Consider the following 23,278-nt stretch of genomic DNA (forward strand, 5'->3'; position numbering starts at 1 on the left):
TTTCTAAGTTTTTTAATATTTAAGGAGGTGCAGCAGCCTCCAAAAAACTGACCACAAATAGTACATTTAATTGTAAGAATATCAGTTTTTAGACATGCACTACAGATTTTTTCTTATGGGTGTGTTGCTAGCTTCAGCCATAATTAGAATAAGGCAGAAGGTATAACAAAACTCTTCCTTAATTAGCTCTTTTGGAGGTGGGTTGGTATATGGTTTTTGGATGAAAGTCCCTTGCACGTAGTCTGCAAATTAAAAGGATATTTGTTTTCCATCAACTTGTTTCACAAATTTAACACACAGGTGGTAGAAATAATGCAGGACCATAATTTATCTTGGTCATAATTCTCACACCAAAATATTAATAACAATAAGCTTTTTTATTAAAATTCTGAGATTCTTTATCTCTGAATTTCTGATATAAAATTTCCACAGGCATCAGGATTTTCAACACACTAACAACAGTATTTTCTTTTAAAAAACTGTTACATTAATAATAATGTAAAGAGAGCATCTTTGGACGCAGGGGAAGTCCCCACAGACTGGAGATGTGCAAATGTATCTCCAATTCACAATTGGGGGGGGGGGGGAATTGAAGGATTATACAAGTAATTAAAGACCTGTTGGTTTGACTTCTGTTCCAGGGTTAAAGAAACACTGCAGGATCATCTAGACAAGACAGCAGTAATAATTCAGACACAGCATGGGTTTGTTAAGGGAAAGTCTTGTCTGACAAATTTGATCGGATACTATGATGTGGTCACAAAGGAACTGGATGCTTGTTTGTTTGTTTGTTTGTTATGTGGTTTTTAGGAGCATTAACAGCTAAGGCCATATTGCTCCTGGGATATGCGGTGGTCATTTCCTGACCTTTCTACATCCTCTGTATTTGGTGGGAACAGGCTCGAACCCTGGTCTAATCAAGAAGCGTGTGCTATGCACTGCTGCTCCTGTCCACCTGGCTATGGAGGCGCCAGAACTGGATGCAAAAAAATAAATAAATAAATAAAAAATAAAAAAATAAATTTTGATATCATATACTTGGATTTCAGGAAAGCTTTTGATACTGTTGCACATGGAAGGCTACTGTACAAATTGGAGCAGTATGGCATTAAGGACAAGTTGCTACAATGGATAAAAGGATGGTTGAGTGGGAGAAGACAGAGTGGTAATCAATGGATACTGCTCTTTGTGGAGTAATATTATTAGTGGTGTCCCTCAGGGTTTGATGTGTGGCCCATTTTTGGTTTGTATATTTATCAATTGATATTAATGAAGCTTAATGTCAAAGTTTGCAGATGATACAAAGGTTGGCAGGGTTGTTAATAACAGTAATGACAGTATGCTGCTGCAACAAGATCTGGAAATGTTGGGCAGATGGACTGAGAAGTGGCAACCGAAGTTTAACATTGACAAATGCAAAGTACTGCATATGGGTAGCAGTAACCCCAGAGAAATGTACCAACTGGGTGGTGTTACACTCGGGGTAGTGGAGAATGAAAGAGACCTGGGGATAATTGTGCAGTCAGATATGAAGTTTTCTGAGCAGTGCGGACAGTCTGCCAGAGTAGGTCAATGGGGTCTTGTTAATGATATACAGAAAATTTGTGAGCAGGGATAAGGTGATTATCCCCTTGTATAAGGCAATGGTCAGGTCACACCTTGAATACTGCTTACAGGGCTGGAAGCCTCATTTTAGGAAGAATGTAGAGTTGCTAGAACAAGTACAGAGAAGGGTAACAAGACTGGTGAGGGGAACAAAGGGGGTGTTCTTATGAAGAAAGGCTTAAGTTCTGCAAATTGCAGTGTCTGGAAACTAGGTGCCTATGAGGCAATCTGATTGAGGTGTATAAGACCTTGAATGGATTGAGCAGGCTCAGTGCTGATGGGATTCTTCCTTTTTCTCAGATTACAAACCTGAGGAGGGGGGGGACATAGATTCAAACGGAGGACAGAGTTGTAGAATAGATGTGTGGACATTTGCTTTTAGCCAGCAGGTAGTTGATCGCTCTAACTAACTTCCATCTGTTGTTGTGGAAGTTGATAGCTTAAATAAATTCAAGGCAGAACTAGACAAACATTTGGAACAAATGGATCAGTGAAATGGGAAAGGTTTTTTTTTTTTGGCTGATGCTGTTTAAGCTTGCTTTCATGCATCATATGCCTCTACTAATACTAATGTTAATAATAACAACAACAATGCATATTAATGATAATAATTAAAACACCTGCAACACTTCGTTCTTTACTGCCAGTTCATTTGAATAGTATAAGCCAGTGGTTCTTAAACTTTCTGAGCCCACACCTCCCCTGACCTGTAAAATTTTCCCCACACCTCCCTTGACTACCAGTAACTCACCGTATGTAAAATGTTTGAAATACACATACACTTAGACCAAATGGCTGATTGTACTCTGAATATGCGGTTACTACGAGCAGATTTCTGGCATCATGTCGTTCATACTCATGCAAGGTCAAAAAACATGCGAAAATTCACAAACCAATTGCTCGTAGTAACCGGATCCCAAGAATATGGTCAGGGAACACGATGCATTCTCTTCATCAAAAATGCCCCAAATATTTTCTATAATTATTTACACATAAAATAATAATACAGATCAAATAGTAGTAGATGTCTACTAGTAAAAAAAATCATTCTTAATACATTTTTATTATTTACCATGGAAATATTACAAACTTTTACAGTGTCTGTGACGCCCCTGGTAAATTATGGCATTGCACAGGTTCAGAACCTCTGGTGTAAGCGGTTCAATGACAGATGTGAGGATGTTCACAATGACCTGAGAAGTGGATGTCTCAGCCTCTTGAAATGAGAACAGAGTTGCAAAATTTTGGGAAATTGTGGCAAGAGATCCTGTTTAGCCTTCAGAATGATGGCTAACAAGTTGGATGTCAATAAGGAGACAATTTTTCAAACTGTACATCAAGATTTAGGGAAAAGAAAAATCTGAGCAAAATTTGTGAAAGGCAACTGGTTCTTGTTACACAATGCACACTCTCTATTTTGCACTTGTGAAGACATTTCTGATGAAACATGACGTTGTACAGATCAACTATCTACCCTACTCTCCTTATTTAGCACATCAGACTTATTCGTCTTTCCCAAAGTGAAAATTTCCTCAAAGGAAAGAGATTTCAGGATGTTGAGAAAAAATGTAAAGAAAAATGTAACTGCCAAGCTGAACATCATCTCCTTGGATGCCTTCGCTGACTCTTTTTGGAAACTTTTACAACAGTGTAACTGGTGCAATATGGCCTAAGTAGTCCTTGCATAAAAAATAACAATATCAACCAACAGTGTAATAAGTGAATTTGATCAACTGGTGATTACTTTGAGTAAAAATAAAACAATTTTTGACCTTCTTCACCTTATGTTCCTTTTTATTGCATCAGTCTAGGAACTTCATTGTTACACCTGATCTGCTTAATGAATACATTTCTGTTCACCTGTTTCTTTTTTATTAATTTATAAATCATGAAGGGATGTATGGTTTGAGAGATTATATAGAGTATCTGAGAATGAGCACTAAGAAATGAAGAGAAGAATGGTATGTGCTGGAGTGTTTCAGGGATTGAGTGATTCCAAAAGCAGTATATAATTCCTTTATTGACCAATAGATTATTCCTGAGTTGTTTTCTAGTTAAACCCTTTGTTTCATATAAAGTGCCTGAAGATAATCAAAAATAATAGTTATTAAGTAAACTTATTAACTAAAGTTGATAAATTATAAATTAAGTAAGCAGAGGCTTAGGAAGGATATATGCCTTTCTTATGATCTCCGACATAACTAACATGTACACAGCTGCTTATCAATAGCTGGCCCCACTCTTTTCTCCTAACGATGGGAGTGGAAACATGGCAGGAAAAACCTTCTCTTGACTGAACTTCAGGTCACTTTATCGTATTGTCAAGATGATTGCAATTCTTTACTGTAAAAAAAAAAAAAAAAAACCTCAGTCCTTCTCTTCACGCTTTCTCATTCCGTATTCTTTAAAATTACATCTGTCTGTTGGCAAACTTTACCTTTTTGCTACAGAGATGTCTAGAACATGTAGTTGACTGCAGAAATGTTTCCATTTGAAATCAGGTTACAGTACCTATTAATGGAAACTATGCATCACTGACATTCAGAACTACTTAAAAATATTTTGTTGGGATACCATCAAAGCTATTTCACATTCTATTCTGAATATTTCAAAAGGAATCATCTCCAGTTTGATTTCTTAGAGCTCAGAAGAGCAACATCATTTGCAGCAACATACTTAAATATTTTTTTGTTTATTTCAAGTATGATATCAAGTAATATGTCTGTCTGTGTATGAATTGTCTTAATGTCGCAGCATAAAAATAACTTTTAAACTTACAGGAGCAAGTTTTAAAAGTTGTCTGATTTTGGCTTACAATAGTAGACATTCTCTGGACTGGGATCCAGAAGTTCATTAAATTGACTCAAGTTGTGCATAAATGGGTGTAGAAGATATTGCATCAAAAAGTAACAGTTTTATTTATGATTTTTTTTTTTTTTTTTTTTACGAATCATAGTCAAAACAAAGTGTTACGCCAACATTTTTGTTGGAAGATTTTTGATAGCAGTTTGCCTGGAATATAAGCAGCTGCCCACATAACTGCTACTGTATATTCCTAGACCTCTTAGGCATGATTTATCTGGATATTACACCCTTTTGGAGACCTCTTATTAAAATAGGTATTCTCTCTTGTTGAGGTTTGACTTTGGAATCATTAGCTGTGTTCCATTTAAGTATGATGTTTAGAGGGGCTTAGAGGGGAACAGGTATCCTGTGTGTTATCAGACACTCAACCTAAAACACTGATGGAACCAATATCTCTCAGAAGATTTAGGAGAAGTCCGGGTGGCCTGCCTCCCTAAAATCCATTCATGCACACCTTCTCGATGGTAAGCCCTGTTACGTCACTTAGGTGGCAACGAACGTGTAGAGTGGTTCTCTTCAAGACGCCTGGTCAGCGTGAAGAGGAAAAGACCAAACCCTCCAGCATACGACAGCACAACAATACAAATGGCCCTCAGTCCCCAGCAGCTTTCACTCTCCCTCTTATGGCAGCGAGAGGATCAGAGTGGAAGCAGAGGATGCTAAGAATCTCTGGGTACGACCAGGCTGCCATGCATGGAAACTGAACTTGGCCTGTTATAACGTACGATCACTCATCGGTGAAGACAGGATATTAGAGCTGGAAAAGGCATTAGAAAATGTGAATTGGAATATCATCGGTTTGGCTGAAACAAGAAGAAGAAATGAATCACTTATAAGTTTATCAAGTGGAAATCTGCTGTACACCAATGGAAACAGTGAAAGGAGTGAAAGTGGAGTTGGGTTTCTGGTCCATAAAGATTTTAAAAACAACATTTCGGAATTCAAAAGTACATCACCAAGGGTGTCAAGACTAATACACAAGATTTCTAAGAGGTACAAGCTAAAGATTATAATGATTTATGCACCAACATCGAGCCATGATGATGAAGAGGTTGAAGAAATGTACACCGAAATTGAGAGTCTTCTAGATGAGCAGAAAACCCACTACACTATTATTATGGGGGACTTCAATGCTAAGGTTGGAAAAAGACAAAACAGCGCAGAAAGAGGAACTATAGGAAATTTTGGAATTGGTGAAAGAAATAAAAGAGGTGAAAGACTTGTGGAATTTGCAGAATCTCAAGGACTGTCAGTAATGAACACTTTATTCAAGAAAAGGGTGAACAGAAAGTGGACATGGAAGTGTCCAAATGGATTAACAACTAATGAAATCGACTTCATCCTCACTAACAGAAGATATATTGTGAATGATGTTACCGTCCTGAATAAGGTAAATGTTGGAAGTGATCACAGAATGGTAAGATGTACACTTGATATAGATGTAGGAAAGGAAAGGAAAAAACTGACTTGAGTAAATAATACAAAGGTCTTTGAGATAACAGAGGAGGAGAAAAAGCAGTATGTACTGGAACTCAAGAACAAGTTTGAGCTTCTGCAGACTTCTCAGGACCAAGGTATCGACGAGGAATATTACAACTTTCTGAAAGTGATAAAGCCCAAGAAACCTATAGGGAAACAGAAATCCAAAGAAGAAAAAATTAGTCAAGAAACACTTGTCATGATGAACCGAAGACGACAAATGAAGAGCAAGAAAAACACTGACAGGGAGAAAATTGAGTACAGTAATACCCCGAAGTTACGCGATAGGTGGGTCCGACGAAAATCGCGTAAGTCGAATTCGCGTAACTCGGGTTACAACTTTGCATATAAATACATATAAATTTTGCTTAATTGGGACCAAGGACTAACAAAAACACCTAGTTTAGAAGAAAAATATTAATAAAATTGCAGTTCTTTATACATATTAATACAAAATATGTATTAAAAAACAAATGACTTACGTTAAAAAGTTATTTCGATGTCGATGGCTTCATAAAATCTAACAAATTCGTCTGACGACACAGCGCCTTCTTTTTTTCACGCAGAATTACTTCGTAGCAAGCTAATAATTTTTTTATTCCTTGCTTTGTAGCTATAACGCGTTCTTCGTTGGAGTCTGTTTTCTAAAATTTTTAAGCCCTTTACAATTGAGCCCTTTTCAATTTTCAACCTGTCAAGTTTGCAATTGTCATGTGCTTTTCGCCGTTGCCTCATTTAGGCCTGTAGCACGTGCAATATCACATGGTCTTTCATTTCGCTCAAAGCGTTTCACAATTTCATATTTTTTCTCTATCGACAGAGGCGGACTGGCCATAAGCCTTACCGGGGAAACCCCGGTGGGCCGGTGTGATTTTGGCCATAAACCATAGTATGAGGCCACTATAAATTTTCCCGGGTAAGAATTTTTGACCCAGTCCGCCTCTGTTTATCGATAATTGCTTTTCTTTTTCTCTCTGAATCTGCAGTGTCTTCACCAGTACGCTTCCTTTTCACACCTTTTAAGTATTTTACTCATTTTTAGGGAATAAAGCACAATTACAAAACGAGGAGGCACGCTTGATACGCATAAACAAAGCTGCGCGGATGTAGCAACTGAATAAACAACACCATAAAGGCAGAGATACACTATTAACACCTCACATTTCTAGGGGTTACTACCATAAAACAATAAAAAATCCAGTTGCGTTTCTGCTAGTGAAATCTGTTATAAACTGGTAGTAAACTCGATCTAATTGCATTTGCGATTATACCGATAGCTGGAATTGTGTTGGAAATGTGTTTCCCCTTCACTGATATAAAAAACATAAAAGCAGCAAAGTTGAATTTTGTTCATCTTTCGCTCTCATTCTCCGCCGTCGTACCGTATATCGATAACATATGAAAAACGACCTTGAAGATAGTGGGCGGCAGCGTTGCCAAACGAAAAAATCAAGAACCGCGTAACTCCGAGTTCGCGTAAGTCGGGGTATTACTGTATACTGAGTTATGCAAAGCCATTAGAAAGAGACTCAGAGAGGACATAAGAAGATTTAACACAAGAAAAGTAGAACAAGCATTAAGGGAAAACAAAGGATTTAAATCAGCAGCCATGAGCAGTAATACAGAAAGACAAATGATACTGAAACTGAAGAATAGCGATGGTGTACTTATAAACAGCAGAGAAGGCATAATTCAAATAGCAGAAGACTACTATAGAAAATTATACAAGGAGCGATGGAATGATACCAGCAGTGGAGAAGATGGATTGCAAAGTAGCAACACATATGACATACCCGATATTCTTCCTGATGAGGTAGAACATGCATTGAAGAAAATGAAGAATCGGAAAGCCCCGGGGGAAGATGAAGTTACTGTAGAGTTGTTAAAATTGGGAGGAAGAGACATAACACAAAAACTGGCAAGGCTCTTCACAAAGTGCATTAGAAAAGGTGTGATGCCTAAGCAGTGGAATAATGCAATCATAGTTTTGCTGCATAAGAAAGGAGATAAATCAGAAATTGGAAATTATAGACCAATTAGCTTGTTATCCCACATCTACAAGTTGTTCACAAGGGTGATTACTAACAGATTAGAAAGAATACTTCATGAGAATCAACCGAAAGAGCAAGCTGGCTTTAGGACAGGATTCTCAACTATGGATCACCTTCACGTAATATCACAGCTAATGGAGAAAGCAAATGAATATAAAACACCATTATGCTTGGCATTTGTGGATTATGAAAAGGCATTTGACTCCATACAGCATAAGGCAATGTTTCGGGCACTGGAAAGACAAGGCATAGATACCCCATATATTATGATTTGGAAGAAAATATATGAGAGTGCTACCTCCTTTATTAAGGAGACACAATATCTCCAAAGCTGTTTACTGCTGCCCTTGAGGAAGCTTTCAGAAGATTAGACTGGTCGAAGAAAGGAGTCAATGTGAACGGAGAGTACCTAAACCATTTACGATTTGCAGATGACATTGTGGTCATAAGCCACGATCCCAAAGAATTAGAGGAAAATCTTAATCAGTTATGCGCAGTTAGTAAGGATTTTGGACTAAAGATGAATATGGCTAAAACAAAAGTAATGATGAACAAGTATGCCATGGAAAGGGAAATAATGATTGAAGGAGCAGTAATTGAAAAGGTGGAGTCATATACTTTTCTGGGACAAGTTATCAGCTGTAATAATGATAAATGGCTGGAAGTCAAGAGAAGAATAAATTTTGGATGGATAGCATTCAGAAAATATAGTCACATACTGAAGAGCAATATCCCAGTTTGTCTGAAACGTAAAATAATGAATCAATGTATACTTCCCACCATGACTTATGGAAGTGAAACTTGGGCACTCACCAAAAGAATGGAAGAGAAGCTGAGAACTACACAGCGAAGAATGGAACGAATTATATTGGGAATCAGACTGTTAGATAAGAAGAGAAACACATGGATTAGGCAGCAAACTCAAGTAAAGGACATTCTTATCAAAACAAAAGAACTAAAATGGTCTTGGGCAGGACACATAGCTCGAAGACATGATGACAGATGGACTAAGAAAATAACAGAATGGTACCGAGGAGCTAGAAGAAAACCTGGAAGACAAAGACGGAGATGGATAGATGAAATTCATGAGTTTTTGGGTAGTAAATGGATGGCCACTGCTCAAAACAGAAGGAACTGGAAAGTTGCTGGAGAGGCCTTCATCCTGCAGTGGATTGAAAATGGCTGATGATGATGATGTTCCAAACATATCTCCAGAATGTCGAGATGCTCTAAACTCCACCATATACAGCCTTGCTCTACGACATCGCGATACCTGTCAGTACTCAAATTTTGTGAGTTTGTTTCCACGCATGGCTTTAGTGGCAATTATACTTGACATTGACTTTTTCATATTATATCTGTTAGAACTTATGTCTCCATTTCTGATGCAATTGTCTTTACTTTTATAACATTTCCATAATTTTGTACATTAATCATTAATGATAAATTATGACTGCAAATTTTCATTTATATACCTCACAGGATAAAAAAAAATTTCCAGGTTCTGTGATTGTTGCATTTCACAATTTGATTGTACTGTGTTTATCTATATTGTATTGTCAAGAAGTTGCTGGAGTGCAGTTTGCTATTAGTAGTAGTAGTGGCATGTGATGCAAGAAAGCAAGTCTATGAGCTTATGTAGCATTAGCCAAAAAAAAAAAAAAAACACCATTCCCTCCAAATGCCTGTCCAGTTCCTCTTTAAATTTATTTAACCTATCAACTTCTACGACAGATGGAAGTTTGTTCCAGCAATTAATCACCTGCTGGCTAAAGGCAAATTTCTGCACATCTGTTCTACACCTGTCTTTTCTTAATTTGAATTTATGCCCCCTTCGGTTCGTAATCTGAACAAGTGGAAGGATCCCATCAGAATTCAGTGTGCTGAACCCATTCAAGGCCTTATACACCTCAATCAGATCACCGCGCAGGTGCCTAGTCTCCAGCCACTGCAATTTGCAGAACTTAAGCCTCTCTTGGTAAGAGGATCCCTTCTTTCCCCTCACCAATCTTGTTGCCCTTTTCTGTACACGCTCAAGTAAATCTACATCCTTCCTAAAATGAGGCCTCCAGACCTGTACGCAGTACTCAAGGCGTGCCATGACCATTGCCTTATAGAGAGGGACAATCACCTCCTTTTCCCTACTAGCAAAATTCCTATGTATCATTGACAAAACCCCATGACCTGCCCTGGCAGCCTGTCTGTATTGCTCAGAAAACTTCATATCTGACTGCACAATTACTCCCAGGTCTTTTTCATTTTCTACCACCTTAAGGTGTAGTACTACACAGTTGGTACGTTTCTCTGGGGTTACTTCTACCCATATGCAGTACTTTGCATTTGTCAAGGTTAAACTTCAGTTGCCACTTCTTAGCCCATCTGCCCAAATTATCTAGATCCTGTTGCAGTAGCACACTGCCATTACTGTTATTAACAACCCTGCCAACCTTTGTATCATCTGCAAACTTTGACACTAAGCCAGATATACCTTCCTCAATATCATTGATAAATATTAAAAACAACAGTGGACCCAACACCGAACCCTGTGGGACTCCACTAATAATGATAGTCCACGAAGAGCAGCACCCATTAATTACCACCCTCTGTCTTCTCCCACTCAACCATCCTTTTATCCATTGTAGCAACTTACCCTTAATACCATTCTGCTCCAATTTGTACAATAGTCTTCCATGCGCAACGGTGTCAAAAGCTTTCCTGAAATCCAAATATATGATATCAAAATTATTTTTTGCATCCAGTTCCTTTGTAACCACATCATAATATCCTATCAAATTTGTCAGACAAGACTTACCCTTAACAAGACTTACCTTTAACTTACCCTTAAAAACCCCATGCTGTGTCTGAATTATTGCTGCAGTCTTGTCTATATGATCCTGCAATGCATCTTTAACCAGTGACTCCATTATTTTACTTGGAACAGAAGTTAAACTAACTGGTCTGTAATTACTCGTGTCACCCTTCGATCCCCCTTTGTGATTTGGCAGTACATTTGCACATCTCCAGTCCGTGGGGACCTCCCCTGAGTCCAAGGATGCTCTCATAATTATGGCTAAGGGTTTGCTTAGTTGCTTTGCCGCCTCCTTTAATATAACTGGATAGATCCCATCCACCCCAGGTGCCTTTCTTATGTTTAACTTCAACAATTTCTCCTCCACTTTGCTCTCGGTTATTACAAAATCATTAAGCACCCTGCTACAATTTGATAACCTTCTGCCATTTTCAAACCTTAATAACTCCTCATGTGTGAATGTAGATCCAAAATACTCATTCAGTTTGTTTGCTATCTGAGCAGGATCATCAACGGTCGAACCATCGATATCAAGTGGACCAATCAAATTTATCCCCTTCCTTTTAGAGTTTATATAAGGAAAGAAATCCTTGCTGTTTTTCTTAGCATCTTTTGCCAAAGATTTCTCCTAATCTGCCTTCACCTTCCTAACTCCTTTGTGACTTGATTACAGACTAGCTTATATCTGTCTCCTATCGTGTCTGCCCAGACAGGAGGGAGTATATGATGAGAGCCTTGTCGATCAATTCAGCCCTGGAGGGATTGTGCAAGACTCAGGGTAGAATTTTTTTCAGCCTGGACTGTACTTGTTAACAGGAGAGATTGCATCTACAGGGATGGGATACACTTAAATAGAAAGGGTGCAAGAATTTTTGCTGATGCTGTCGAGGCAGAGTTAGGTGGGTCGGAAAACTGCTAGTTGGGGGAGATATAAGGACTAATAGATTAACAGTAGCCACTGGCAGAGGTGGAAGTGATTCTTGCACTGCTTCTATTGAAATGAGCAGAAGCCTGAAAAACAAGATGCAGGATATTTCAGAGACTGCTGGGAGTCATTGCTGTACAAGTAAACACATGGGTTGTGTTAGGGTAGCTAGGAATAGAAACAGGTGCATGTATACCTGCGTGTACACCAATGCTAGGAGTTTGGTAAATAAATTTGATGAATTTGAACTATTGCTCAAAACATCAAAGGCAGATATTGTTGGGATATCAGAGACGTGGTGTCATACAGATATAAGGAATGCGGAACTGGAATTTGGGGAATACGATGTGTATAGAAAGGATAGACAGGACAGGAGGGGAGGAGGGGTTATGCTATTAGTTAAGAAACTCATACAGTCCAAGGAAGTGAAGCCAGTCGACATCGATGGACAGGGCAGTGTCGAGTCAGTTTGGTGTGACATAAGCATAGGGAAATCAAAATTGAGAGTAGGAGTGTGCTATAGGCCTAATGACTCTGATGAGTATAATAAGATATTGTACAGGGAAATAGAGTGGGCCAGTAAAACAGATTTTAATTTCCCAGATATTGACTGGAATTTGTGGGTTGGTCACTCGCACACTAGCAAGGCTTTTGTGGATTTATTGGATGATTGTTTTCTACATCAGCATGTTCGTGAGGCAACAAGAGGGAGCAATACTCTTGATCTGATTATCAGTAGTGATTCTTCATGCATTAAGAATCTGCAGATAAATGAACCACTAGGTGGCAGTGATCACAGTGTGTTGAAGTGGGATTTACTCAAGGAGGTAACTACTATCAGAAGTAAAGGGAAGGGTTTTTGTTTTCGTAAACGACTATGATGGTCTGAGACAGCATTTAAATTCTATACAGTGGGACCAACTGATGATGTTACCAACAGCAAACTCAAAATGGGAAGCATTCAAGGAACTAATCTTGGTGGCTACCAGGCTTTACATACCAACTAAGAAATATTGTTCAAGGTTTAGGCCTAAATGGTTGTCAGATGAACTAATGAGACATGTGGCAGAGAAGAAAAATGCATGGGATACATACAAATGAATGGGTGACATGGAAGCCTATGATAGATATAAGTTGGTCTGTAACCAAGTCACAAAGGAGATTAGGCAGGCAAAGGCAGACTACGAAAAATCCTTGGCAAAGGATGCAAAGAAAAACAGAAAAGAGTTCTTTACCTATTTAAACTCAAGAAGGAAAGGGATGAATCAGATTGGTCTACTGGATATTGATGGTTCAACAGTTGAGGATCCTGCTCAGCTGGCTAACAATCTAAACGAGTATTTTGCATCTACATTCACGCATGAGGAGTTATTCAGGAAGGAGAATGATGTAGGTAAAGTAAACATTGGCAGTGAGCTGGATGATTTTGTAATAACTGCGAGGAAAGTGGAGGAGAGATTGTTGAGGATAAACATAAAAAAAGCACCTGGGGTGGATGGGATCTATCCAGTTATATTAAAGGAGGCAGCAAAGGAAGTAAGCAAACCCCTAGCCTTAATAATGAGAGCTTCTTTGGACTCAGAGGAGGTACCCATAGACTGGAGATGTGCAAATGTAACCCCAATTCACAAAGGAGGATCAAAGGCTGACACAAGTAATTATAGACCTGTTAGTTTAACTTCTGTTCCAGGTAAATTAATGGAAGCACTGGTTAAAGAAGCACTGCAGGATCATCTAGACAAGAATTCAGTTATAGCTCAGACGCAGCATGGTTTTGTTAAGGGCAGGTCTTGCCTGACCAATTTGATTGGATACTATGATGTAGTCACAAAAGAACTGGATGCAGGGAATAACTTTGATATTATATATTTGGATCTTAGAAAGGCTTTTGATACTGTTGCACATGGAAGACTGCTGCACAAATTGGAGCAGTGTGGCATTGGAGGCAAATTGCTGCTATGGATAAGGGGATGGTTGAGTGGCAGAAGACAGAGAGTGGTAATCAATGGACACTGCTCAACGTGGACTAATGTTATTAGTGGAGTTCCCCAGGGTTCAGTGTTGGGTCCGTTGTTGTTTTCGGTGTTATGAATGATATTGATGATTGGATATCAAGTTTAATGTCCAAGTTTGCAGATGATACAAAGGTTGGCAGGGTTATTAAGGACACCACTGATGCTATGCTGCTGCAACAGGATCTGGAAAGGTTGAACAGATGGGCTGAGAATTGGCAAATGAAGTTTAACATTGACAAATGTAAAGTACTACATATGGGAAACAGTAACCCCAGAGCAACGTATCAACTCTGCGGTACTATACTGACAGTGGTGGAGAATGAAAAGGACCTGGGGGTAATTGTGTAGGCAGATATGAAGTTCTCTGAGCATTTCAGACGAGCTGCAAGAGTAGCTCATGGTGTCTTGTCAATGATATACAGGAATTTTTCTAGCAGGGATAAGGAGGTGATTATTCCCTTGTATAAGGCAATGGTTAGGCCACATCTTGAGTACTGTATACAGGTCTGGAGGCCTCATTTCAAGAAGGATGTAGAGCTGCTGGAACAGGTACAGAGAAGGGCAACAAGATTAGTGAATGGAACAAAGGGTTGCTCTTACGAAGAAAGGCTTAAGTTTTGCAAATTACAGAGTCTGGAGACTAGGCACCGGCGAGGTGATCTGATAGAGGTGTATAAGGCTTTGAATGGTTTGAGCATGCTCAATGCCAATGGGATTCTTCATCTTGCTCAGAATAATCAGCTCAGGGGGCATAAATTCAAATTGAGGAAGAACGGATGTCGGATAGATGTGCGGAAATTTGCCTTTGGCCAGTGGGTGGTTGGTAGGTGGAACCGACTTCCATCACTTGTTGTTGAAGTGATAGCCTAAACAAATTTAAGGCTCAACTGGACAGGTATTTCGAGCGAACGGAGGGGTGAAATTGGGAGTGGTGTTTTTTTTTTTTTTTTTTTTGGCTGATGCTGAATAAGCTTGCTTTCTTGCATCATATGCCTCTGCTAATGCTAATCTGCGATAGGCTTCTGAGTTGCATTGATAAATTATATTATATGCATCCCATGCATTTTTCTTCTCTGTCACGAGTCTCATTAGTTCATTTGATAACCATTTAGGCCTAAACCCTGAACAATATTTCTTAATAGGTATGAAACTGTTAGTAGCATCCACGATTAATTCCGTGAATGCTTCCCACTTAGAATTTACTGTTGGTAACATCGTCAGTTGATCTCACTGTACAGAATGATCACCAAATACGGAGGATGCGGAAAGGTCAGGGAATGATCACCGCATATCTCCGGAGCAATACGGCCTTAGTTGCTAATGCTCCTAAAAACCAAATAAACAAACAAACAAACTGTACAGAATTTAAAAACTGTCTGAGACCACTGTACTCACCTTTACGGAAGCAAAAACCCTTTCCTTTACCCCTGATGGTAATTATATCTTTAAGTAAATCCCACATCAGTACACTGTGATCACTGCCACCTAGTGGTTCCTTTTTTGAAAATTCTTAATACACGAATGATCACTGCTGATAACCAGATCAAGAGTATTACCTTCTCTGGTTGCCTCTGAAACATGCTGCTGCAGAAAACAATCATCCAATAAATCCACAAAAGTCTTACTAGTGTGTGAATGACCAACCCACAAGTTCCAGTCAATATCTGGGAAGTTAAAATCCCCCATTATAAGACATTCTGATTTATTAGCCCACTCTATTTCTCTGTACAATTGTTCATTGTACTCATTCGAGACCGACTGGGCTAGCTGGGTGGGTAAAGTGCCTGCCTGGCAACCCAAAGGTCGCGGGTTCGAATCTCGCCTCGGGCTTGGATCAAAGTACTGCAAAAAATTCTTGGGAGGTGCATTATGGCCACAGAAGCCGATGCGTCAACAACTATCAAAAAAAAAAAAAAAAAAAAAAAAAAAAATCTCATTCGAGTCATTAGGCCTATAACACACTGCTACTCTTATTTTTACTTTCGCAGTGCTTATGTTACACCAAACTGACTCAACAGTGAACTGTTCATCTATATCAGCTGGTTGCACTTTTTTTGATTTTATGTTTTTCTTAATTAACAGCATAACACCTCCTCCCTTCCCATCCTGTCTATCCTTTCTGTTCATATTGTACTCCCCAAATTCCAGTTCTGCATTCCTTATATCTGTTTGACACCACCTATCCCAATAATATCCGCCTTTGATGTCTTCACCAACACTTCAAATTCATCAAATTTATTTACTATAATTCTAGCATTGGTATACATGCAAGTATACCAAAATATTGTCAGATTGCAAGTTTCAAACTGCATCTGCATGTACTTAGAATTTTGCTATTTGTTTCATACATGTTTCTTTGCCATGTGCATTTGAAATGCACTTATTTTATCACAATTTGTGAGTTTGAAGAATGTAAAATTTGGAATACAGTCAATTCTGCTATAACATACATTTTCGCAACTTCAATTTGCTCCAGTGCAACTGATATATTAGGAAATAATGAGATTTTTGGCTCATCTGCAATTTTTTCTGCAAGTAACACCAGGTGAACTCAAAACTCGGTACCAAGTTGAACGTAGTGAACTGTGCAATACATACAAATTTACGAAGCTTAAAAAATGTCAAACGTCAAATGTGTGAGAGCTCTATTTCACATTTACTGTAGTTGTAGACACGTCATTCACTGATTCACAAGATAATAGGTGAAGTTGTAGACTGATTCACGTTTTCAGGAGCTCACATTTTTCTGTTTAAACAGAAATTTCGTGAGGCAGGATAGTGTGAGCGGAGGAGCACATTTATGGAGGTCACTACCATAAAACAAAAAAATTCCCAGTTTTTTGGGCTTTTCTGTTTAGTGCAGTCTAATTATAAACAGGTAAACTCGATCTTACTGCATTTGCGACAATATTGATAGCTGGAATTCTTTGGGATTTTACATTATTATGGTGAAATGTGTTTCCCCTTCCACGAAATCTTTAGTCATATAAAAAACAAATAAATTTTCAGAATCTTCTCTTCATTCCTATTTTTTAAGCTTCGTAAACTTGTCTCAGTTGCACAATTTGTGCGTCCCATGTTCATCGTTATTGATTGCTTATCTTTTTTACTGTTTTAAATTTTACAATAAAGAAAAAAAAGAGAAAATGTCAGTGAACAGAAATATCAATCAATCAAACTTCATATCTTGTCGAGGTAAAGTGCTATATTATTTATTTATTAGAAATTTAAGATGTTTAAACTTTTTAGCAATTTTATTGGGTATTTTTAGGAACACACACTGCATTATAGCAGAACTAACTGTATTGCAAACATCAAATTTTGTGAGCACTTAGAAAGATCTGCTTCTGAAACATTGGAAATGATTCATCAGGTTTATGGAGAGGATACTCCATCTCATACTACCAGTTTGAATGGCATTATAGATTCAGAGTAAAGAGAAATTTTAGCAGGCAGTGATTGTGCTGGAAGATGTGTAACTACTCATATATCCAAAAAATTTAAACAGCAGATCAACTCCTTCAACAGAACTACTGTGTGATGTTAATAAACTTGCAGAAGTTTTAAACATTTTACAAAGAAGCCATTACAGAATTTTAAGTGATAGTTTCCATATATGTTGGATTAATAGCGATAGTATTTGCCATATAGTGCAAGGCAGCCACAGGCTTTTGCTGCACTGGCAAAAAAAAAATAAATAAAATACCCACCAAGTAGGTAAGGAAATACAAATTATATGCTTCCCTCCTCATACAGGTAACTATCCAGTTTACTGTTATTCAAAAAACTTATTCAAACTGCCAGCCTCAACTACCTGAAAGGGCAACTTGTTCCAGCAATGAATGATTCACTGGCTAAAAAAAACTTCCTACAATCTAATCTAAACCTCAACCCCTGTAATTTGAATTATTATTTGTGGCCCCTAATTCTGATAATCTTTATAACAGTGAGAATTCTATCTTCATTGATTTTACTAATCCCTATCAGAACCTTATATACCTCAATTAGGTCACCTCTGAGGTGCCTGGTTGTTGCCAAGCCCTGTAGCCAAGTAGTCAGAGCCTTTCATCATACAGTTGTCCATTTGCTGATCTCACCATTCGAGTTACCCATCTTTAGACCCTTTCAAGAAGCTTGGCATCTTTTTTCAGATGAGGTCTCTATAGTTGAACAGAGTATTCCAAATGTGGTCTTATACCCTGGGATTATGACCTCCCTATCGCTACAGGTTTTTTTTATCTACAGGATAACGTTTGATAAATCATCGATAGACATGTTTTCCTGACTGCCGGTTTACACTGTTCAGAAAACTTTATATCTGTCCGTATCGTAAATCCCAAATCTCTTTCCTCTTCCATTGTTTTTATTCAACCTCACCAATTGTATAATTTTTTTGGGGTATTTGTTGATTATTATTAAAATTAATAAATACCCCAATTTTTGCTTTTCCAGTCATTTTGCTTTTGCTGTTTATTTTAGCATTGCTAAATACAAGGTAACATTTATAACATTTAGCAGCATTAAAACATAGTTAGCACCTCTCTGACCATCTTTGAAGTCTCTTCAAGTCATCCTGAAGGAAATGCTTGGAACTGATCATTAATGACACTACCAATCTTTATACCTCATCTGCAAATTTTGATCTGAAGAATATGCATTATTCAATGCAGTGAGAAGATTGGATAATGATTTGTTGTTCCCAAACTTGGTGTTTTCTTTATGATCTTTAAAAAAAATAATAAAATGTAAATCTGACTTGGAAATTGCCTTATTCTTCACGATCAAAGAATCAAGACCAATTGAAAAGAAAAGTGATGTAATAATAATAAGTAATGCCTTTCCTTATTCGCTGTAAATAAGGAAAGATATATACCAGTGTTGTGCTGCGTGTGAAAAGTATCCCAAAGAAGTGTCCTAAATGGTGGGTGGCAAAAGATTGGAAGTTCTTCCACAACTCTAATTTCTTGGGCAAGAAGAGTTCACTTCTAATACTGTTGTGTAACTATATCCATTTCCCTTACTTGCCTGACCTCATACTATGTGGCCCCCACCCCAGAAAAAGATACATTTATGAAGCTGCCAACTATGTCTTGGTTTAGTTACATTTAATATGCAAGTCAAGAATTTTGACTCTATTATTGCATAATGCATGAAAATTCATGAGAGATATAGGTATTGTGATTTATCTAATTGTAGGAAATGCAGTTTCATATTCTTTAATAAAATATATAAATAATTGTTGACGTTGATAAGTGTGAGGCATAATAATGTGTCAATCAAAAGTCACGTCACGTGTGGACATCTATCCGTTGAATACCTTAACTTTTTTTTTAAAGAAAGTATTTTAATAACTTCTTTGGCAGTTACAATACATTTATCACAAAAGGAAATTTTAAGAAAAATTACTTTATCTATTTTAATAGTCTTTATTAATGTCATTATTATTATTCTTTTTATTATTAATCTCTTTAATAATTTCTTTATGTACCCTAATAATCTCTTAGGCTATTCTGTGGGAATTTGAATTTGGTGTCCAGTATGCTTGGTTTTTATTAGTATTTTCAGCAGTTGTCATCTTTAGTCTTTCGTGTCCCTTGATACTGCCATTTGGTGAGTTTTGCAAGGTATACTACTTATTTTTAATTAAAATTGTTTCAGTATTTTCAAATTTAATGTAATAAAAAATAAAAAAGGTATAAGATATTTAAGCTTGCCACTGAAATAAAAATGGAAATTAATATTATTCCTTAAGAATAATTGTAGGATTTACCTTTTAAAAGCATTAAGTCTTTTAATATTTTATATTAAAGTGCAATAAACACATTTATGAAAACGCTTATTGAAAATGCTGGATTCATTATAAATACAAGCATAATAATGCATGTTAGGTAGGTAGGAATTAAATTATGCCTGTATTGAAATATTCAGTTATTCTAAAAGCCATTTCTAAAATTGCCAAATATATTAGAAGATTTCACATATTAAACTGACTTCCTAATTCAAATAAATAAACATGAATAAAGAGAGAAGTTATGTTAAAGGTAAGGGAAGTTTCAATTTCAGGGAAGTTGTTGTTGTTATTTGGTTTTCAGGAGCATTAGCAACTAAGGCCATATTGCTCCAGGAATATGTGGTGGTCATTCCCTGACCTTTCCGCACTCTCCATATTTGATGGTCATGGGCTCGAACCCTGGTCTAATCAAGAAGCGTGTGCTATGCACTGCTGCTCCTGCCCACCTGGATATGGATTCAGGGAAGTATGAAAGTTTAATGTGCCATATACCCTAGGAGCAGCAGTGCGTAGCACACTCTTCGGAGCAATGTGGCCTTAGTTGCTAATGCTCCTAAAAACCAAATAACAATAACAGCCATATGCCCTCTATCAGTTGGACAGATGATACAGGAAGAGAATTAATATATACAGGGTGATTCACTACCAGTGCAACAAACTTGCAGGAGGTGTAGGGGACACAAAGACGAATCAGAATCACATAGCATTGCAGGGTCTGAAATGCCTTCGTCATGCGGTAGAGGACGTTGAACGGTAGGTCGCATGAACAGCGATCCCGTTGGAAGTCAGCATTTGTGAACTGTTTCTGTTGAAGAAACCAAGTAGCAAAAGTCCTCTGGAGTGGATAATCTGCAGTTGCAGATAATATGAACTCATTTGGTTTGTTGACAGTATCCTCCATACAGAGGATTGGGAAATACCCAACTGTTGGCCTATCGCTCGAGTACTCGTACTCGGATTGCCTTCTGCAAGACGTAGGACATTCTCCTCATTGTCTGGCGTCCTCGTCGTTCGCTCTCGATTCATGGTACCTCTTGTGACACAACTAGTCTCACATAACCTTCTGTGCACACGTGTGAAAATCGTATGATGAGGAACACGCCTGTGCGGGAAACGTTCCTGGTACAAGCGCAGAGCGGCGCACCTATTACAGTCCGCAGCTCCATACACGAGGTGCATGTCGGCCAGTTCAACGTTTGAATACTCGTCCATCCTACTGCCTCTGGAACCAGTTCGCAAATGCTGATTTCCAGCAGGATCGCTGTTCACGCGACCTCCCATTCAATGTCCTCTACTGCATGACGAAGGCATTTCGGACCCTGCAATGCTATGTGATTCCGATTCGTCTTTGTGCCCCTACACCTACTGCAAGTTTGTCGCATTGGTAGTGAATCACCCTTAATTTAATTATTTCAAATTATACATTAAGAAATTATAGCATGAGGAAGATGTTGAGATATTTGAATAAGGCTCTGGTCAGTTTAACAGAGCAGAGAAGGGTGGCATGGGCAAGTTACAAAATGATGAAAAGTACTGAAGCCAGAACAGCTGTAAGTTTATCTGTAATAGTGTCCCACAAAAGTGTTAGGCTGCTAAAGTCTGATTAACCCTTTATCCCAAGTGAGTAAAGAATGGAGAGGAGAAATTTTTCACATATGTGAAGAAAATAATGAAAAAAATGAGCAGTCAGATCCTTATGTAATCGATATAGGAAAGTATTCGATAATCCATCTAATGTTGCTGATGAATTCAACAAGTAATTTACAAATGAAATTCTGTGATTAGGAAAAATCTCCAAGTAAAGCCAAATAGTATGAAATTAGCAATATTGAAATTACAGAATATTGTGTATGTGTGTGAGTTATTGAAAAATTTTAAAACATAGAGGCAAGTAAGGCCTCTGGAATTGATGGCATGTATCGAGGGGGTTTTGAGGGTGGCAGAGAGAGAGAGAGAAACTCTTATAATTATGAAGGCATCCTTTGACTCAGGGAAAATTCCTTTAGTGTGGAGAAGAACCTATGTTATCATCGATACATAAAGGTGATTCTGTGAGCAAAGTGGACAACTACATACTAATTATTTAAATTCAGTGGTTAGCAATTTTGATAGTGTTTCTTATGAGCTGGATGCGGGAAATAATTTTTATGTTTGTTTATTTAGACTTCAGCAAAACACTTGGCTTTGTCCTCTCAGTAGGGTAACATATAAGCTGGAGCCTGTTGGTGTTACAAGTGAAGTTCTTAGATGTGTGATAGTACAGGACAAAAATTTCAAATTGTTATTTTAATGGCACCTAAGATATTTACTGATATCCCTGTGCGTAGTTGCCTGTGAAAGTACAAGTTATACATATATGTTTGCAGGCTGTTTTGCATATTTTACAGGTTGGAAGAAGAACCCAGAATGACTCATGGGGCAACTCTACTCTCTCTCTCTCTCTCTCTCTCTGCCTAAGATTGGCTAACTACAGCTTTGATTGAAGAAGATCTCAGAAATTCCTAAGGTCATTGATGGGCACCGAATCCATTCCTCTCAAAATGAATGGCAGCTGGTGATTTATCATGCCGACTAAGTTGCCATGGGGGTACTGGATTAAGCACATTGTATTTTTGTGTAGTGTGTTTGTGTCAAGGTGGCTCCTAGTCTTCCTCTAAATTCACAGTGTTCTCTAGGGTGATGCATCCCTCTGAAAACCCAGTTGTGTGTTTTTGCAGGAGTGTTTTGTTGTGTTGTTTGTGTGACCAGTCATTTTGCTATTGCTACCAGAAAGCAGCAATCACTTTGTAAGGCTGCTTCATGGTACCTGTCCTTTCCGCATATGAAGACAGGCCTTCTGTTTCGTCGCTTGCAGGGTTGCTCTCAGTCTGACTATGACAGAAAGGAGAAGGGAGATAGTCTGATTGTAGGGGATTAAGGGACAGAACAAAGGAGAAAGTCTGGAAAACTCCCAGAAGAGAAAATGGGGGAGTGACAATTTTATCCTTTAGGCTTATGAAAAGACCACTGCATGATTTGTGTACCAAAGCCTAGTGTGACTCTGGTATCAACACAATCCCACTCCTTCAAACAGAAGTCAGCAGTGGTGCTTCAAATAGAAGAGAAGCAAAGGATTCTACACTAGTAAGCCAAGCATGGGATTCTTTGCTTTTCTTCTAGTTGAAGCCCAAATACTGCATTGCTCCAATTTGTACAGCAGGCTTTCATGGGAAACAATATCAAAAACTTTACTCAAGTATTAAATATACATCGATGAGGCAAAACATTATGACCAGGGAGTCGTTATGCAAATCGAAGCAACTGCAGGTAAAATATGGCAGGTGTGTGTGTCGGGACACTGTATAAAAAACACCCGATACTGAGATTAGTCAATCAGTGTTGCTCTTGTTCTTCAGATGGGAAAGGCAGCAGACTTAAGTGAGTTTGAAAAAGGCCAAATTGTAATGGCCAGATGACTGGGTCAGAGCATATCCGAAATGGCATGGCTGGTGGGATGCTCACGGTCAGCTGTAGTTAATACCTACCAAAAGTGGTCCGAGGAGGGGGGGAAAGAACCCACGAACCGCCGGAGAGGTGTTGGATGACCACGGCTCATCGATGCTCGAGGTGAGCAAAGGCTCTCCTGGATGGTGCGTGGCAACAGAAGGGCAACTGTGGCACAGTTTGCTGGTAATTGGAATGCTGGTGGTGGGAGTAATGTCACAACACACAGTACATCAAGCCCTGCTGAAAATGGGG

At 38.3% G+C, this 23,278-nt stretch overlaps 1 protein-coding gene across 2 annotated transcripts in view; it reads left to right on the forward strand.

The window, feature by feature from the left end:
• The window catches only part of Tmem63 (transmembrane protein 63), a 440,514-nt gene that overhangs the window by 318,612 nt on the left and 98,624 nt on the right, over nt 1–23,278 (forward strand). For both annotated transcript variants that reach the window (XM_090375486.1, XM_090375485.1), the window contains exon 19: nt 19,254–19,359. In XM_090375486.1, the coding sequence (XP_090231612.1) occupies nt 19,254–19,359 (106 nt within the window). The remainder of the gene's footprint in view (nt 1–19,253; nt 19,360–23,278) is intronic.

This window comes from Mastigoproctus giganteus, chromosome 6 (assembly GCF_048544385.1).
Source record: "Mastigoproctus giganteus isolate SK-2022 chromosome 6, ASM4854438v1, whole genome shotgun sequence".
NCBI lineage: Eukaryota > Metazoa > Arthropoda > Arachnida > Uropygi > Thelyphonidae > Mastigoproctus > Mastigoproctus giganteus.